The sequence below is a fragment of the Carassius carassius genome, chromosome 41 (genome assembly GCF_963082965.1).
Source record: "Carassius carassius chromosome 41, fCarCar2.1, whole genome shotgun sequence".
In the NCBI taxonomy this organism is placed as follows: domain Eukaryota; kingdom Metazoa; phylum Chordata; class Actinopteri; order Cypriniformes; family Cyprinidae; genus Carassius; species Carassius carassius.
The window spans coordinates 22,047,930-22,064,356 of record NC_081795.1 but is presented as its reverse complement, the minus strand read 5'-3'; the positions used below and the strand labels follow the sequence as shown (position 1 = coordinate 22,064,356).

Below are 16,427 nucleotides of genomic sequence, written 5' to 3'. Positions count from 1 at the left end.
TCTGTAATTCTCAATAAGATCTTTTAATCTCTGATCTCTGATCTGACAGAAATAAAGTCAGTCTGGTTATTAATGAGTGAAGTTGGTAAAGCTGTTTGTTGATTGTTTAAATCTTCAGTTGATTTCATCTAAGGCTGTGGCTAAAGTCAGTTGTAGTTCATGTGTTTGTCTTGTTTCTTTTTTCTTCAGTGATTCTAATTGTTAACAGCAGCTGTTGATCAGTGTCTGAATTCACTCATTAGTTTTCATTCTCTCCATCAGGTGGAATATATTAGTAAACTCATGTAGGGAATAGTGAATGAGGGTGTAGAGTGTGATTTGAAACACAGTCGCTGAGTGTCGACTTTGAACGTTGTTAATTTACGATATATATAGCAGAAGGCTACCTTCTCGAAAATGATTAATATTACCCAGAATGCACTGTTTTAATGAAAAACAGTATGTTACTGTCGGAATTTGGCCGTTTTTTTACAGCGATTTTTAACAGTGTATGCAATAAGTATATAGGCTAGGTCAAATATATTCATTGTTTGTTTCAGGGTCAAAAATGGACAGAAATAAAATTATAATCAATTATCAAATTCAGTATTTTGGATGCACAATGCTGAATTCTAGCTTTTACTTTGCACGGCATGCCTTCATTCCTTTCCTTTCTGCATGTCTGTTGTATGTGATCCATTACATTATACTACATCTATTTCTCTATGCCTTCCTTTCTTTTTCTGTCTTACTCATATTCTGTTTTTCACTCCCTCATTCTTTCTTAAGCACCGTCCTCTCTGTAAGAATGCTGCTTCCAGGGTTGTTCTTTCAGATAAGGATCTCCACCAGATCTAGGTCAGGCAGGGACATCTTCTGTCCTCGAACTTCTAGGCCTTTATCCTGGCTGGATTGAGATTCTGCAAATAAACAATTTTTTTTTTCATACATTTGTTATAATATATAATATGATACTAGCACTATTTCTTGAAATACTATTATCTAAACTACAGCAGCATTAGTTGCTAATATTTTAGCCATTTGAATCATTTATCCATAATTTTTTTTTTTCAGTAGGGGTCTATAATTTAAAAGGTCATTGTGTCACTCACAATACCATGTACAAAAACATCAAGACTTGATTTGTTGTCAGTTGTATGTTGTTGGTGGATAAGTGTATCTCTAATCAATGCATTAGAAGAAAAAGCTTTTAATGTTTTTACTAAGCTTCTAACAAGTGTTCCACTGTTACATTGTATTTTACTTTGTATTTTTGTGGTCTACATTTATTCACTGTGCAGATACAGAAGCTGCTTCTCTCTGCCTGTCTCACCTGTCTTTTCTTGTATTGTGGAGGTTGCAGAACTAAATGTCTTTGGACTAAGTCCTGTTTGACTGCCACTGTCTCTGCTGGCAAATTTAGAATGAAGAGACAAGAGAGCAGTGGAGGGGAGAGGGAATGATAAAGGAGGCTGAAGAGAGTCGGATGAGGGCCAGGGTGATGTGGAAGAAGAAGAGAGAGGGAGGGAGGAAGTGCTGTAACGGGGAACACAGGAGGATGATGTGTTTGAACCTGTGGAGGCCAAGAAAGGAAGAAAAGAGGAAGGTAGAGAGGAGGAAAATGGTGGAGAAAGAGAGGAAGGAGAGGAGGCAGGGACCAAAAGAGAGGGCAGAGAGGGGCGGATGTGCTCTACTTGGTGTTTTCCCAGGAGAACATCTGCAAACAAAAACACAAACCATTAAGTAAAACCTGCAGTAGCAAAGGTCGCATTGCAGTAATGAGTGTCAAAAGACATTTACACTTCAATTTCTGAATTTCCATCAGGCATTACTCATGTCTACAGTGTCACATGAGCCTTCAGAAATCATTCTAATATGCTGATTTATTGTCAGTGTTGCTGGAAAAACACACAATATATATATATATATATATATATATATATATATATATATATATATATATATATATATATATATATATATTAAGGCGGGTAATCAATTAAATTTTTTAATCTTATTAATTACATGATGTGGTGATTAATTATTCTAATTAGTCGCACATTAAATTTGGAGAAATTACATATAGCCTACTCTTGGACCACGTGAGTAAATTATGACATAATTGTAATTTTTGGTTGGGTGAACTATAATTTTTATAATTTATTTTCTTAATTTTATCATTATTACTATGAAAATATGAAATTATTTATTTAATTAAATGATACTCTAAATAATAAACTAAAACTGCCAGTAGGTGGCGGTAAATGTCTTAATGATTTAAGTCATCAAGTCATTTATTCATTCGTTTGATTTGTTCAGATGGCTGATTCATTCAGGAGTGAAGTAAATGGTTCTTTATGAATGGTTCATTGAATCATTAGGCTTGTTTAAATTGAAAAGGGTCATCACCATCAGAACGATCAGTGTGTGACATCAAAGTACCGCAAGAGCTTAGAGAATCGAGCTTTTGAATCGCTTTCTCTGTACTTTGATGTCATACACCGACCGGTCTGTGCAGCACCACTTCAAAGCCAACACATATGCCAATGGTTCACTCAATTTGTTCAAAACGTGGATTAAGAAATTAAATGCTGCTGTGGGTTGCTCGGAGATGAACAGCTCTGCTTTGTCTCTATCTTCTGGTTTGCAAAATTGAGCAAAAGAGTGATCATTGTGTCTAAAATAATACAATACTATTGTATAAGATGAGTATAACATTTGCACTAGTGTGATATAGCCTACTTCTCGTGTGATATTTCCTAACTATGTGGTGTAAATATGCCCCATATCTTGAATTTAAGGTACATTTTCTAGGCTCCATCACGCAGTAAGTTGTTGTCCTGCCTCATATTAGTCATCAATCAACTGTCCACATAGGTCTCGGGCGGGGCAAGTGCGTCAAATGCGTTAATAATTTTAGCGTGTTATTTTTCTTCATAATTAATCTAAGTAACTAATTCATTGGGTTAAATTACCAGCCCTTATATATATATTGCATACTTTTTCAGTATTCTTCGAAGAATACAAAGTTACAAAGATCAGCATTTCTTTCAAACAGTATGTAATTTTCATAGTCGTTTATCAATTTAACACATCTTTGCTGAATATAAGATTTAATTTCTTTCAAATGAATAAATAAAGAAAAAAATCGCTGACCCTAAACCTTTGAACTGTTGTATATTGTTACAGTAGGTGGCCAAACACAATGTGATTTTTACTTCCTGAAATTGCATTTGCAGCTTTTGACCACTGAGGGGTGCTTTAACCACCAACCAAAGTTATCAAGCGAACGCTTCAAAGTGCATTTTTACAAATAGCCCTCAGCTTTGCCTTGCAGATGTTACATTTGATGGCTGCAGTCTGAGGAAAATGACAAGAAAATGTCTAGATACAATTTTTTTATATTCACTAATGCAAAGTTAGTACTAATGAAGTAATGTGCATTTCTCATTTAGGACAAATTCAAGCAGATATCAGAAAATATATCTCTTCACTAAGTAAGAAATTGTTGTGTATTTTATAAATTGTTTCCTTTATTTTTGTACAATGTAAGGCACTGTATAATTTGCTCCCATTATTTATGTATAACTTAAACAAAAAACGGATAAATTAAACTTGGCACCATTTAGCTTAATCATTGAAATTGAAAATAAGGGATGGATTAATAAAATGTCCTCTATTTAAGCTCAAGTTCTCTCATTATAATCATGCTGATGACTGATAGCCAACTGCATGAGTCGGCAAGTAAGTTTGGCATCAGGCCCAAAAAATTTTTGCCACAGAACATAGTCAAAGGATTATTTAAATGTTAATTTTATTGATTAAAAAAGCAACTGGAATTGCCTGAGACAGACTGTAATAGTGTCTTTTGTAACTGTTAGAGAGCTGTTACTCTGTTAAATCCTGTAGGAGGACAGTCAAAAACATTTGTGTGGCGGAGTCCGGCAGAGTATGTGAGCGGAGTGGAGCATCAACAATTTCCCCTCTGTGCTCCGAGCATTTATTAAAATTTCTAATAGACTTCAGTTTACAGTTTATAACTCCACCTGTCTCGGATGTAGATCATGTGAAGATATATTTTAATGCGGATCCAATACTGTGCCTTAAACTAAAATAAATGTGCTCTATTACTATTCATATTTAAGTATTTGAAGCATTCGGCTAATCAATCTGGATAGCTGGCCAATCACAACACTCTTTGCTTTTCAGAGAGATGAGCCCTTTGTCTGACCCTGCTGTGTTTTTGTGTCTGTGTATATGATACAATATAGTAAAAAATAAGGCATAGTACTTTAATCAGAACGAATGTATTTGTATATGTATTACCTTTCCAGCTGTGCTGGTCTCTGTGTTTGGTCTGTGATGAGTGACGTGTGTGTAGTCCAGTTGCTATCGAAATGGAGGGCACAGAGCGGGCAGGACGTAGAGGAGTGGGATCTCGACGGGAACGCTGTTGTAGGACTTTAATCATGGCATCTTTCTCCAGCAACTGAGCATGCAAGTCCTTCATCCTGTGACATGCAGAGCAATTCTTTGTTTCTTATTTCTTTTTTCATCTCTGATACACAGTTATCAAGAACTATAAGATAACACCTTTTTTAAACCTTTGTGGATGGTGTTCGCTGGTAGCTTTGATTTGATTTATAGACTAACAATTATACACTTAAGGGTACAAGGGTGACTGGAGTGAAAATTTACTATAAGTCACTCTTTTTACACTATTTTTCATAGTTTGGCTGGTCCTGCGACTTATAGTCAGGTGCGACTTATCAAAATTAATTTGACATGAACCGAGAGAAATGAACCAAGAGAAAACATTACCGTCTACAGCCGCGAGAGGGCACTCTAATGCTGCTAAGTGCTCCTGTAGTCTATACTGAAATCATAGAGCGCCCTCTCGCGGCTGTAGACGGTAATGTTTTCTCTTGGTTCTTGGTTCTAAATAAATGTCTTATTTCTAAATAAGTCCAGTGCGACTTATATATGTTTTTTTCCTCATGACGTATTTTTGGACTGATGCGACTTATAGTCCAAAAAATACGGTAGGTTTCAGAACGTTTGCTATAGAGTGCCCAGCGAGCTACATTTATATGAAATTCGGTAGACAGATGTGACATACCTTCAAAGAAGTATATTGGAAATCCAGAACTCAACACAAAGTCACTTATTTGACATTTTCTCAGCAAATTTTGTGTCATTTTCAGGCATTATATTTTAACAAACTCCTCATAGAGATTTAATCAAATCAACACCAAATTTGGTCATTCTAATCCTTTGTGATGTTAATTTGCGAATATCTTGAGTATTCGTTGAAGGACCTGTCCATGGCGGCCCAACAAATTTCTGGAAAATTTCAAACAAATGAAACTTGAAGTTGTTATACCTCAGGCATACAATGTTTGATCTGCCCCAAACTTCACATGTTAGATAAGTGTCCTGTCCTGATCACATGCCCATGTCTTAATTTAGTCATAGCCATAGCTCCACCTGCTGTCAACAGGAAGTGGCATGTTTGATGTAGTAATGAACTTCAAGAGATTTCATTATATCAACATTTATATTTAGTCAGTCTAATCTAAAGGCCTTTGCAATGTTAAATTGCGAAGATCTTGTGTTTTCGTTAATGGGTGTGTCCGTGGCGGCCTGACAAAGTTAAATGTTTTGCCATGGTAAAGATACAAATACAATGTCTGATCTGCCCCAAGCTTCACACATTTGATTAGAGTCCTGGCCTGAGCACATCTAAAGGCCAATATTCAGTTAAAATCATAGTGCCACCTGCTGGCAACAGGAAATTACTTGTTTTACACTAACGTAAACATGCAATGTCCGATCTGCCCCAAACTTTGCATGTTTGGTAAGAGTCCTGGCCTGAAAACATGCCAATATTCAGTTATTATTTAAAGCGACACCTGTTGGAAACAGGAAATTTCATGTTTTAAAATTACTAAAACATGCAGTGTACAATCTGCCTCAAACTTCACGTTTGGTATCAGTCCTGACCTGAAGACATCTGCATGCCAATATTTAGTTATTGTCATAGCACCACCAGCTGGCAGTAAAAAGCTTTGCACATATAAATGACTTTGACATATTCCTCCCATATTTACCACTTTTAAAACATATTGCCCACCATTGGCTGTTTCCCTAAGGCCACTGGGTGGAGGTGGCTCAAGGTGTGTGGGCCCTTAAACGCTTCTTGCAGCCTTAATAATAATATATTGAATTCAAATCATTAAAAAAAATGCCTTGAAATTGATGTCAGGTCTTCCAGTTTACAGATGCTTTGGTTCTTTTTATTAAGTTTTTTTTTGGTTTGATTTTTACAATTTCTAAGTCACAAATGTAAATTGTCCAGCTTGATGAGAACAATATATGTTTGGTTTGGTGACTGTAGGAAAAGCTAATCCCCCAAGACCTACAACCCCCCCCCCCCCCCCCCCACACACACACTCACACATACAATATGGTCAAAAGGTGGCACAATAGAGCCGCCCACTCCATGACTATTTATGAGCTTTTGTCAGTGTCTTACTTACATATATGTTTATTAGCATTCACCTTTGTTCCATTTCCTGACAGTGACGACTGCTCTGGATTCTGTTCTCATCCTCATTGAGCCACAGTGAGCTGTCAGTGTAACTGCCACTGCGGGTATGCTGGATTATAGTTGTATCTCTGAAAACAAGTATAAAATAAATCTGTCACTTTGTGGGGAATAAAACAACATCTGATCTAATTCAGCTGACTGTGTTTATTGTGGCTTTCATCTGTCCAGAGGGAAACTGACCCCCCAACTGAGGCCTTGTTTCTCACAAGTTTTTTTTTTTTTCTTCACTTCAGAAATGTTTACTTAGTTCAGAGAAATGTGTATATATACAGTTATTACAAATGAAACTAAATATTATATCAATTGCCTCTTTTATTACCGTCGACTGTGAGTGACGTCACTTCCCAATGCAAACACGCCCAATAAAATGGCCCCACCCCTGTCACTTGATTGACAGGTTTCCGTGTAGACGTTGGAAATTCAAATGCAAAAGGAATTGCGATTCAATTTGAGTTTTTGCAGTTTACATGCACAGTGCAGAGAGAGTCAAAAGGCAAATGTGGTAATTAATATTGCTATTTAAATATGACAGGCTCATAGCTCGTAAGATATGGGAAACACAATTGCAAACGGACTTTGCATTTCCATTTTAAATTTGGCAGACACTGTGCATTCGCTTAAATGAAAATGCAAATACAATTAGCAATTCCTTTTGAATAAAGTCCGGAATATCCAAAAATTGCAACATGGTCAAGCACTTTTAGCATAGGGCTGTAGCTATCGAATATTTTAGTAATCGAGTATTCTACCAAAAAATTCCATCGATTAATCGAGTAATCGGATAAAATGCGTTTTTGCGTAATTAAAGTGCAATATTAATTATGCAATTAATTATGCAAGAGAAAATAAGACTCCTGGGTCTCTTAAAACGAACAACTAAGTTTCCTTTTTTACAAAAAAAATATTTTTATTAGAATGCAATGCATACATCAAAAATAAACATTTAATTATTACCCATTGTTTCTCTGTCTGTACTTGTAATGTGAACAATAACAGTAAAGTTGCCATGAATTAAGTGCATTTAAGTGCCATTCAGTTGGGGTTTTAAATAAAGCATTTTCTGAGATGCACATTAAACATTAAAGATTTTTTTTTAGTAGTAGGCTATGTACACTCTGCTGAACAATAGTCTTTAACCGGACTTTTATTTTGATGGGTTGACGTACCTTTACAGTTCTGTGTATGTGATAATACAGTCTATAATGTGATATGACACTAGTTTTACTCAAATCAAACAGTCAAATGCTCATGAAGAGCAGTTCTGGAGATGTTGTTCATGTGTTCACGTCCTTATTTAGTGAGACAGCAGACGCTGAAATCACCGGAGCGTCACGCGTGTGATAAAGGAACTCGCGCTTCTGCTCCATTCATTAACAGAGACACGCAGAACATGCAGGATTCATATTTAAATAGATTGTTCCGGCTTAATATTTACAGATATTAGTATCATATCGTGATTTGATGTAAGTACAATGACCTATTTTTGATTAATTCATTCAAAATTTGGCAAATTCCGTGCCATTCTGCGTAATTCCGTTTTTATGACTGGATTCCGCCATTCCCTCTGCGTTTTCTGCATCGCAGAAATCATAGGGCCCTAGCTGTGGTATGCCAGTTCTATCTTGCAATGGACACATGCCAAGACGTTCTCTTTACGTTTGCCTGCTCCCTCAAATCAAAACACTGCTGACTCCTTGTGTCTCCTTTCTTTTTGACTCTTTATTGGTGGGGTTACCATTATCATGGTCATGGCTGGATTTTTAATCAGGCATACCAGGCATTTTCCTGGTGGGCCGACATACTTAAAGGGATAGTTCACCCAAATAGCAAAATTATGTCATTAATAACTTACCCTCATGTTGTTCCAAACCAATAAGACCTCCGTTTATCTTTGGAACACAGTTTAAGATATTTTAGATTTAGTCCGAGAGCTCTCAGTCCCCCCATTGAAGCTGTGTTAACGGTATACTGTCCATGTCCAGAAAGGTAAGAAAAACATCATCAAAGTAGTCCATGTGACATCAGAGGGTCAGTTAGAATTTTTTGAAGCATCAAAAATACATTTTGGTCCAAAAATAGCAAAAACTTTGACTTTATTCAGCATTATTCAGCATTGTATTCTCTTCTGTGTCTGTTGTTAGAGAGAGTTTAAAACAAAGCACTTTGTGATATCCGGTTCGCGAACGAATTATCCAATGTAACCGGATCTTTTTGAACCAGTTCGCCAAATCGAACTGAATCGTTTTAAACGGTTCGCGTCTCCAATACGCATTAATCCACAGATGACTTAAGCTGTTAACTTTTTTAATGTGGCTGACACTCCCTCTGAGTTCAAACAAACCAATATCCCGGAGTAATTTATGTACTCAAACAGTACACTGACTGAACTGCTGTGAAGAGAGAACTGAAGATGAACACCGAGCCGAGCCAGATAACTGACTCGTTCTCGTGTCAAGAACCGTTTCTGTCCGACACGTCCATTTCGAGAACCGAGGAGCTGATGATACTGCGCATGTGTGATTAAGTGTGAACCAGACCGACACACAGAGCGTCTGAACCAAACTGATTCTTTTGGTGATTGATTCTGAACTGATTCTGTGCTAGTGTTATGAGCGCGGGTAAACCGAAGGCTTGAATCAAGGGCAATCAATGCCAATGACGCCATTACGTCGAGCGCAAATGAACCAGTGAACCCTTTTCTTCAACCGGTTTATTGAATCGAACTGTCCGAAAGAAGTACTGGTGATGCGAAAACCAAATCTGAACCGAATATCACAAAGTGTTTTGTTTTGAACTCTCTCACAACAGACCCGGAAGAGAAAACAATGCTGAATAAAGTCATAGTTTTTGCTATTTTTCGACCAAAATGTATTTTCAATGCTTCAACAATTTCTAACTGACCCTCTGATGTCACATGAACTACTTTGATGATGTTTTTCTTACCTTTCTGGATATGGACAGTATACCATTCACACAGCTTCAATGGAGGGACTGAGAGCTATCGGACTTAATCTAAAATATCTTAAACTGTGTTCTAAAGATAAACGGAGGTCTTACAGGTTTGGAACAACATGAGGGTAAGTTATTAATGAAATAATTTTGCTATTTGGGTGAACTATCCCTTTAAGGCAAGGCAAGGCAAGCTATTTGTAAGCACCATTAAGTTAGTTAGTTGATCAATGCGCTGTACATCTTTTAAAACATACAAAAAAAAAACAAACATACATTACACATTAATATTGAAGACATCTGACCACACAACATAAAATGAAAAAGTATCACTAAATAAAAACGCACAAAAAAGCCAGGAAAAAAAAGATGAATTTTCAAAAGAGATTTGAAAGACCCCAGTGTGGAAGCTGTTCTAATATTTAACAGCAAACTGTTCCAGAGTCTCAGAGCCATCACTGAAAAAGCACGATCGTCCCATAATTTACGTTTTGCCCTGGGAATGGTCAAAAGTTTCTGGTCAGCGGACCTAAGTGATCTGGATGCAGAGTACGGTTGTAATAAATCGGAACGATATGGTGGTTCAAGGCCATTTAAAAATTTAAAAACTAACAACAAAATCTTACAATTAATCCTATAACGGACTGGCAGCCAATGTAGAAAAGAAAGAATAGTAATATAGTCCCATTTCCGAGAGCCTGTCTCCAATCTTGCAGCAGCATTCTGGACAATTTGCAATCGAGACAAAGTGGACCTAATAATCCCCCCATACAGGGAATTGCAATAGTCCAGACATGAAGACACAAATGCATGCATCACGCCCTTGAAATCATAAAATGACAAAAATGGCTTGACCTTTGTCAGTGTTCTTAATTGAAAAAAGCCTGATTTGACAACAGCATTGATCTGTTTGTAAAATTTCGTGATTCATCAAAAAGTACCACTATTTTTTTTTGTTTACCATGAATAGATGAAGGGCCTAAATCAAATTTAGTGGAACCTTATGTTCCCTTTCAGTCGGTCACTCTTGACGCTATGTCGGTGACCGACGCAAAATAGGATATCGCTTCGATAGACCAATCTACTTTGAGTGTAAACTAAACTAGCCAATGCACATTGTCAAGTCAAGTCACCTTTATTATATAGCGCTTTAAACAAAATACATTGCGTCAAAGCAACTGAACAACATTCATTAGGAGAACAGTGTGTCAATAATGCAAAATGATAGTTAAAGGCAGCTCATCATTGAATTCAGTGATGTCATCAGTTAAATAGTGTCTGTGCATTTATTTGCAATCAAGTCAACGATATCGCTGTAGATGAAGTGACCCCAACTAAGCAAGCCAGAGGCGACAGCGGCAAGGAACCGAAACTCCATCGGTGACGGAATGGAGAAAAAAACCTTGGGAGAAACCAGGCTCAGTTGGGGGGCCAGTTCTCCTCTGACCAGACGAAACCAGTAGTTCAATCCCAGGCTGCAGCAAAGTCAGATTGTGCAGAACAATCATCTGTTTCCTGTGGTCTTGTCCTGGTGGTCCTCTAAGACAAGGTCTTTACAGGGGATCTGTATCTGGGGCTCTAGTTGTCCTGGTCTCCGCTGTCTTTCAGGGCATTAGAGGTCCTTTCTAGGTGCTGATCCACCATCTGGTCTGGATACGTACTGGATCCGGGTGACTGCAGTGACCCTGTGATCTGGATACAGACTGGATCTGGTGGCCACGGTGACCTCGGAATAAGAGAGAAACAGACAAAAATTAGCGTAGATGCCATTCTTCTAATGATGTAGCAAGTAAATAGGGTGTTATGGGAAGTGTTCCCAGTTCTGGTTTACCTAATTAATGCAGCCTAAAAATCCTTTAACGGATTTGGATATTAAAAGCATATTAGTATGTTATGTGTAAGCCAGGTTAAAGATATGGGTCTTTAATCTAGATTTAAACTGCAAGAGTGTGTCTGCCTCCCGAACAATGTTAGGTAGGTTGTTCCAGAGTTTAGGCGCCAAATAGGTAAAGGATCTTCCGCCCGCAGTTGATTTTGATATTCTAGATATTATCAAATTGCCTGAGTTTTGAGAACGTAGCGGACGTAGAGGATTATTATGTAAAAGGAGCTCATTCAAATAATGAGGTGCTAAACCATTCAGGTCTTTATAAGTAATAAGCAATATTTTAAAATCTATACGATGTTTGATAGGGAGCCAGTGCAGTGTTGACAGGACCGGGCTAATATGGTCATACTTCCTGGTTCTAGTAAGAACTCTTAATGCTGCATTTTGGACTAGCTGTAGTTTGTGTACTAAGCGTGCAGAACAACCACCCAATAAAGCATTACAATAATCTAACCTTGAGGTCATAAATGCATGGATTAACATTTCTGCATTTGACATTGAGAGCATAGGCCGTAATTTAGATATATTTTTGAGATGGAAAAATGCAGTTTTACAAATGCTAGAAACGTGGCTTTCTAAGGAAAGATTGCGATCAAATAGAACACCTAGGTTCCTAACTGATGACGAAGAATTGACAGAGCAACCATCAAGTCTTAGACAGTGTTCTAGGTTATTACAAGCAGAGTTTTTAGGTCCTATAATTAACACCTCTGTTTTTTCAGAATTTAGCAGTAATAAATTACTCGTCATCCAGTTTTTTATATCGACTATGCATTTCATTAGTTTTTCAAATTGGTGTGTTTCACCGGGCCGCGAAGAAATATAGAGCTGAGTATCATCAGCATAACAGTGAAAGCTAACACCATGTTTCCTGATGATATCTCCCAAGGGTAACATATAAAGCGTGAAGAGTAGCGGCCCTAGTACTGAGCCTTGAGGTACTCCATACTGCACTTGTGATCGATATGATATATCTTCATTCACTGCTATGAACTGATGGCGGTTATATAAGTATGATTTAAACCATGCTAATGCACTTCCATTAATGCCAACAAAGTGTTCAAGTCTATGCAAAAGAATGTTGTGGTCAATTGTGTCAAACGCAGCACTACGATCCAATAAAACTAATAGAGAGATACACCCACGATCAGAGGATAAGAGCAGATCATTTGTAACTCTAAGGAGAGCAGTCTCAGTAAATCCTACCATATACCATTTTTCTCTAAGAAGGAATATAATTGTGAGGATAACACCTTTTCTAGTATCTTGGACAGAAAAGGGAGATTCGAGATTGGTCTATAATTAACTAGTTCTTTGGGGTCATGTTGTGGTTTTTTGATGAGAGGCTTAATAACAGCCAGTTTGAAGGTTTTGGGGACATATCCTAATGACAATGAGGAATTAATAATAGTCAGAAGAGGATCTATGACTTCTGGAAGCGCCTCTTTTAGGAGCTTAGATGGCATAGTGTCTAACATACATGTTTTTGGTTTAGATGATTTAACAAGTCTATACAATTCTTCCTCTCCTATTGTAGAGAATGAGTGGAACTGTTCCTCAGGGGTCTATAGTGCACTGTCTGATGCGATACTGTAGCTGACAGCTGAATGGTTGCAATTTTATCTCTAATAGTATCGATTTTAGAAGTAAAGTAGTTCATAAAGTAATTACTGCTGTGGTGTTGGGAAATGTCAACACTTGTTGAGGCTTTATTTTTCGTTAATTTAGCCACTGTATTGAATAAATACCTGGGGTTATGTTTGTTTTCTTCTAAAAGAGAAGAAAAGTAATCGGATCTAGCAGTTTTAATGCTTTTCTGCAGGATAGGTTACTTTCCCGCCAAGCAATACGAAATACCTATAGTTTAGTTTTCCTCCAGCTGCGCTCCATTTTTCGGGCTGCTCTCTTTAGGGTGCGAGTATGCTCATTATACCATGGTGTCAAACTGTTTTCCTTAACTTTCCTTAAGCATAAAGTAGAAACTGTATTTAAAGTGCTAGAAAAGAGAGAGTCCATAGTTTCTGTTACATTATCAAGTTGTTCTGAGGTTTTGGATATGCTAAGGAATTTGGATACATCAGGAAAATAACTTAAAAAGCAATCTTTTGTGGTAGAAGTGATGGTTCTTCCATACTTGTAACAAGAAGAAGAATTTACAATTTTGGCTATATGAAGTTTGCACAAAACTAAATAATGATCTGAGATATCATCACTTGGCTGCATAATTTTAACACTATCAACATCAATTCCATGTGACAGTATTAAATCTAGAGTATGATTTCGACAATGAGTAGGTCCTGAAACATGTTGTCTAACCCCAATAGAGTTCAGAATGTCTATAAATGCTGATCCCAATGCATCTTTTTCATTATCAACATGGATATTAAAATCACCAACTATTAAAACTTTATCTGCTGCCAGAACTAACTCGGATGTAAAATCACCAAACTCTTTAATAAAGTCTGTATGGTGCCCTGGTGGCCTGTATACAGTAACCAGTACAAACATAACAGGGGATTTATGATTAACATTTGTTTCTCTGGATAATGTTATATGAAGCACCATTACTTCAAACGAGTTATACTTGAAGCCTGCCCTCTGAGAAATCCTGAAAACGTTGTTTTAAATTGAAGCAACACCTACCCCTTTGCCTTTTAGACACGGCTCATGTTTATAACAGTAATCTTGGGGGGTGGACTCATTTAAAATAATGTAATCATCAGGTTTTAGCCAGGTTTCTGTCAAACAGAGCACATCTATATTATGATCAGTGATCATATTATTTACAAAAAGTGTTTTCGTAGAAAGGGATCTGATATTCAATAAGCCAAGCTTTATAATTTGTTTATCCATATTGCATCTGTTTTTTAGTTGTTGAACCTCAATTAAATTGTTAATCTTAACTTGGTTTGGACGTTTTTTGTATTTTCTAGTTCAAGGAACAGACACAGTCTCTATAGTGTGATATCTAGGTGAAAGAGTCTCTATGTGCTGAGAATTAGCTGACCTCTGTGACGTGAGGCAGCTAGCAGATGGTCGGTTTAGCCAGTCTGTCTGCTTCCTGACCTGGGCCCCAGTTAGTCAAGTATAAACACTAAGACTATTTGCCATATTTCTAGAGAGAATAGCGGCACCACCCCAGGAGGGATGAAGACCATCTCTTTTCAACAGGTCAGGTCTGCCCCAAAAGCTCGTCCAATTGTCTATGAAACCTATGTTATTCTGTGGGCACCACTTAGACATCCAGCCATTGAGTGATGACAATCTGCTATGCATCTCATCACCACGGTAAGCAGGGAGGGGAACAGAGCATATTACAGTGTCTGACATCATGCTTGCAAGTTCACACACCTCTTTAATGTTATTTTTAGTGATCTCCGACTGGCGAAGTCGAACATCATTAGCGCCGGCATGAATAACAATCTTACTGTATTTATGTTTAGCATTAGCCAGCACTTATAAATTTGCCAAGATGTCAGGCACTCTGGCTCCCGTTAAACATTTGACTATGGTGGCTGGTTTCTCTATATTCACGTTCTGTACAATAGAATCACCAATAACTAGGGTACTTTCATCAGATTTCTCAGTGGGTGCATCACTGAGTGGGGAGAACCTGTTTAATGTTTTGATCGGAACAAAAGAGTGGTGTTTTGACCCATGACTAAGCTGCTTCACTGTCACCCAGTTGCCCTGCTGCAGGGGCTCTGTTGCCGGAACCGAACAATGTACAGGAATCCCTGAGCTAGACGCATCCAAAGCCGTATCTAGAGCCCTAACATTCTTACTGTCCTCAATTAAAGTTTGGATGCGTGTCTCTAATTCTGAAATCTTCATTGTCAGCCTAACTATTTCCCTGCATTTATCACATGTGAATCCCTCATCTGCGACAGAGATAGATAAAACTGTACATGTGGCAAGAGGTGCAAATAACATTAGCAGGAGAAGCCATTACTCACCGTGCTTGATTAAATATTCTTACTGCGGTTGTTTGATGAACTTGTGAAAAACTGGAGAGAGACAGAGAGGAGATGAGAAAAGAAAACAGCGATAGGTTCGAATGAAAACGCTAATGACAAGCTAACGAGTGCTAATGCTTTGCAGGTATATAACGGATATAAAATAAAAGTGAATGATCAAAATTAATCTGATAAGATTGATCGATAATATCAGAAATATGGTGTGAATTAAGTTATATTTTATCACTTTAAAAAACAGAGAGTGATAGTAAGATAAAGATTCTAGAGAAAAAAATTAAAACAGCTACAACGAGCTACGATTAGCTAGAGAAGGCCAACAGGAAGTAGAGAAAACACTGTGCAACATTGGCATGCAATTATTGCATCCAGCTGCCGCTGATCACAGCATGAGTATAAGAAGGCAGCAGGTGTAATGCATACCAGCCTTTCTCTTCGAAGCCGAGTGACAGTATCGTTCTGCTTACCTCAACTGTGTCTACGGTGAACTGCGAGTTCAGCATGCTCTGGGAAGCTTCCTGTGTTGGCGAGACGTTGTTTCAGCGGCGGTCGTTCCAGTGTCGAGTGGGTTTCACACTTCAGGCTGCACTAACCCTTGTCGTGTTGCAAGTGGCCATCTCCTCTGTGTGCCTCAGCACTAAAAGAGCATTTCCTAAGAGCAAATTTCCTCACGGGTAGAGCTTCACGGGTACTTCTTTATAAAGATGACGGATCGTCCTTATAAGGATGCTGTTTCACCCATGCGTTTCTGAATGCGGTCGTTACCTGGCACCGGGTGATGTTCACGATCGTTGCCTAACGTGTCTGGGCGTCAAGCACGCTGAGGTGGCTTTCGTGGATGCGTCATGTTCTCATTGCGGGAAGATGACCATCTTGGAGCTGCGAACCAGGCTCCGCTACCTTCAGGGGGGTGGAGTCCCGTTGCCGCTGCTGCGATCTGAGGCTCCATCTGGTGGCTGACAGACGAGAACCACTTCCGGCAGTAACGTGGGTGGTTTGAGGGTCACAGTGGTGGCAAACCCCGAGG

At 38.1% G+C, this 16,427-nt stretch overlaps 1 protein-coding gene across 2 annotated transcripts in view; it reads right to left on the bottom strand.

Moving 5' to 3' along the window:
• Positions 1–495: 495 nt before the first annotated feature.
• Positions 496–16,427, bottom strand: part of amotl1 (angiomotin like 1) — a 193,138-nt gene continuing 177,206 nt past the window's right edge. For both annotated transcript variants that reach the window (XM_059533483.1, XM_059533484.1), the window contains 4 exons: positions 6,541–6,657; positions 4,306–4,490; positions 1,313–1,696; positions 496–899 (listed from right to left, as the gene is read on the bottom strand). In XM_059533483.1, coding sequence (XP_059389466.1) covers positions 811–899; positions 1,313–1,696; positions 4,306–4,490; positions 6,541–6,657 — 775 coding nt within the window. In that variant the 3' untranslated portion in view covers positions 496–810. The remainder of the gene's footprint in view (positions 900–1,312; positions 1,697–4,305; positions 4,491–6,540; positions 6,658–16,427) is intronic.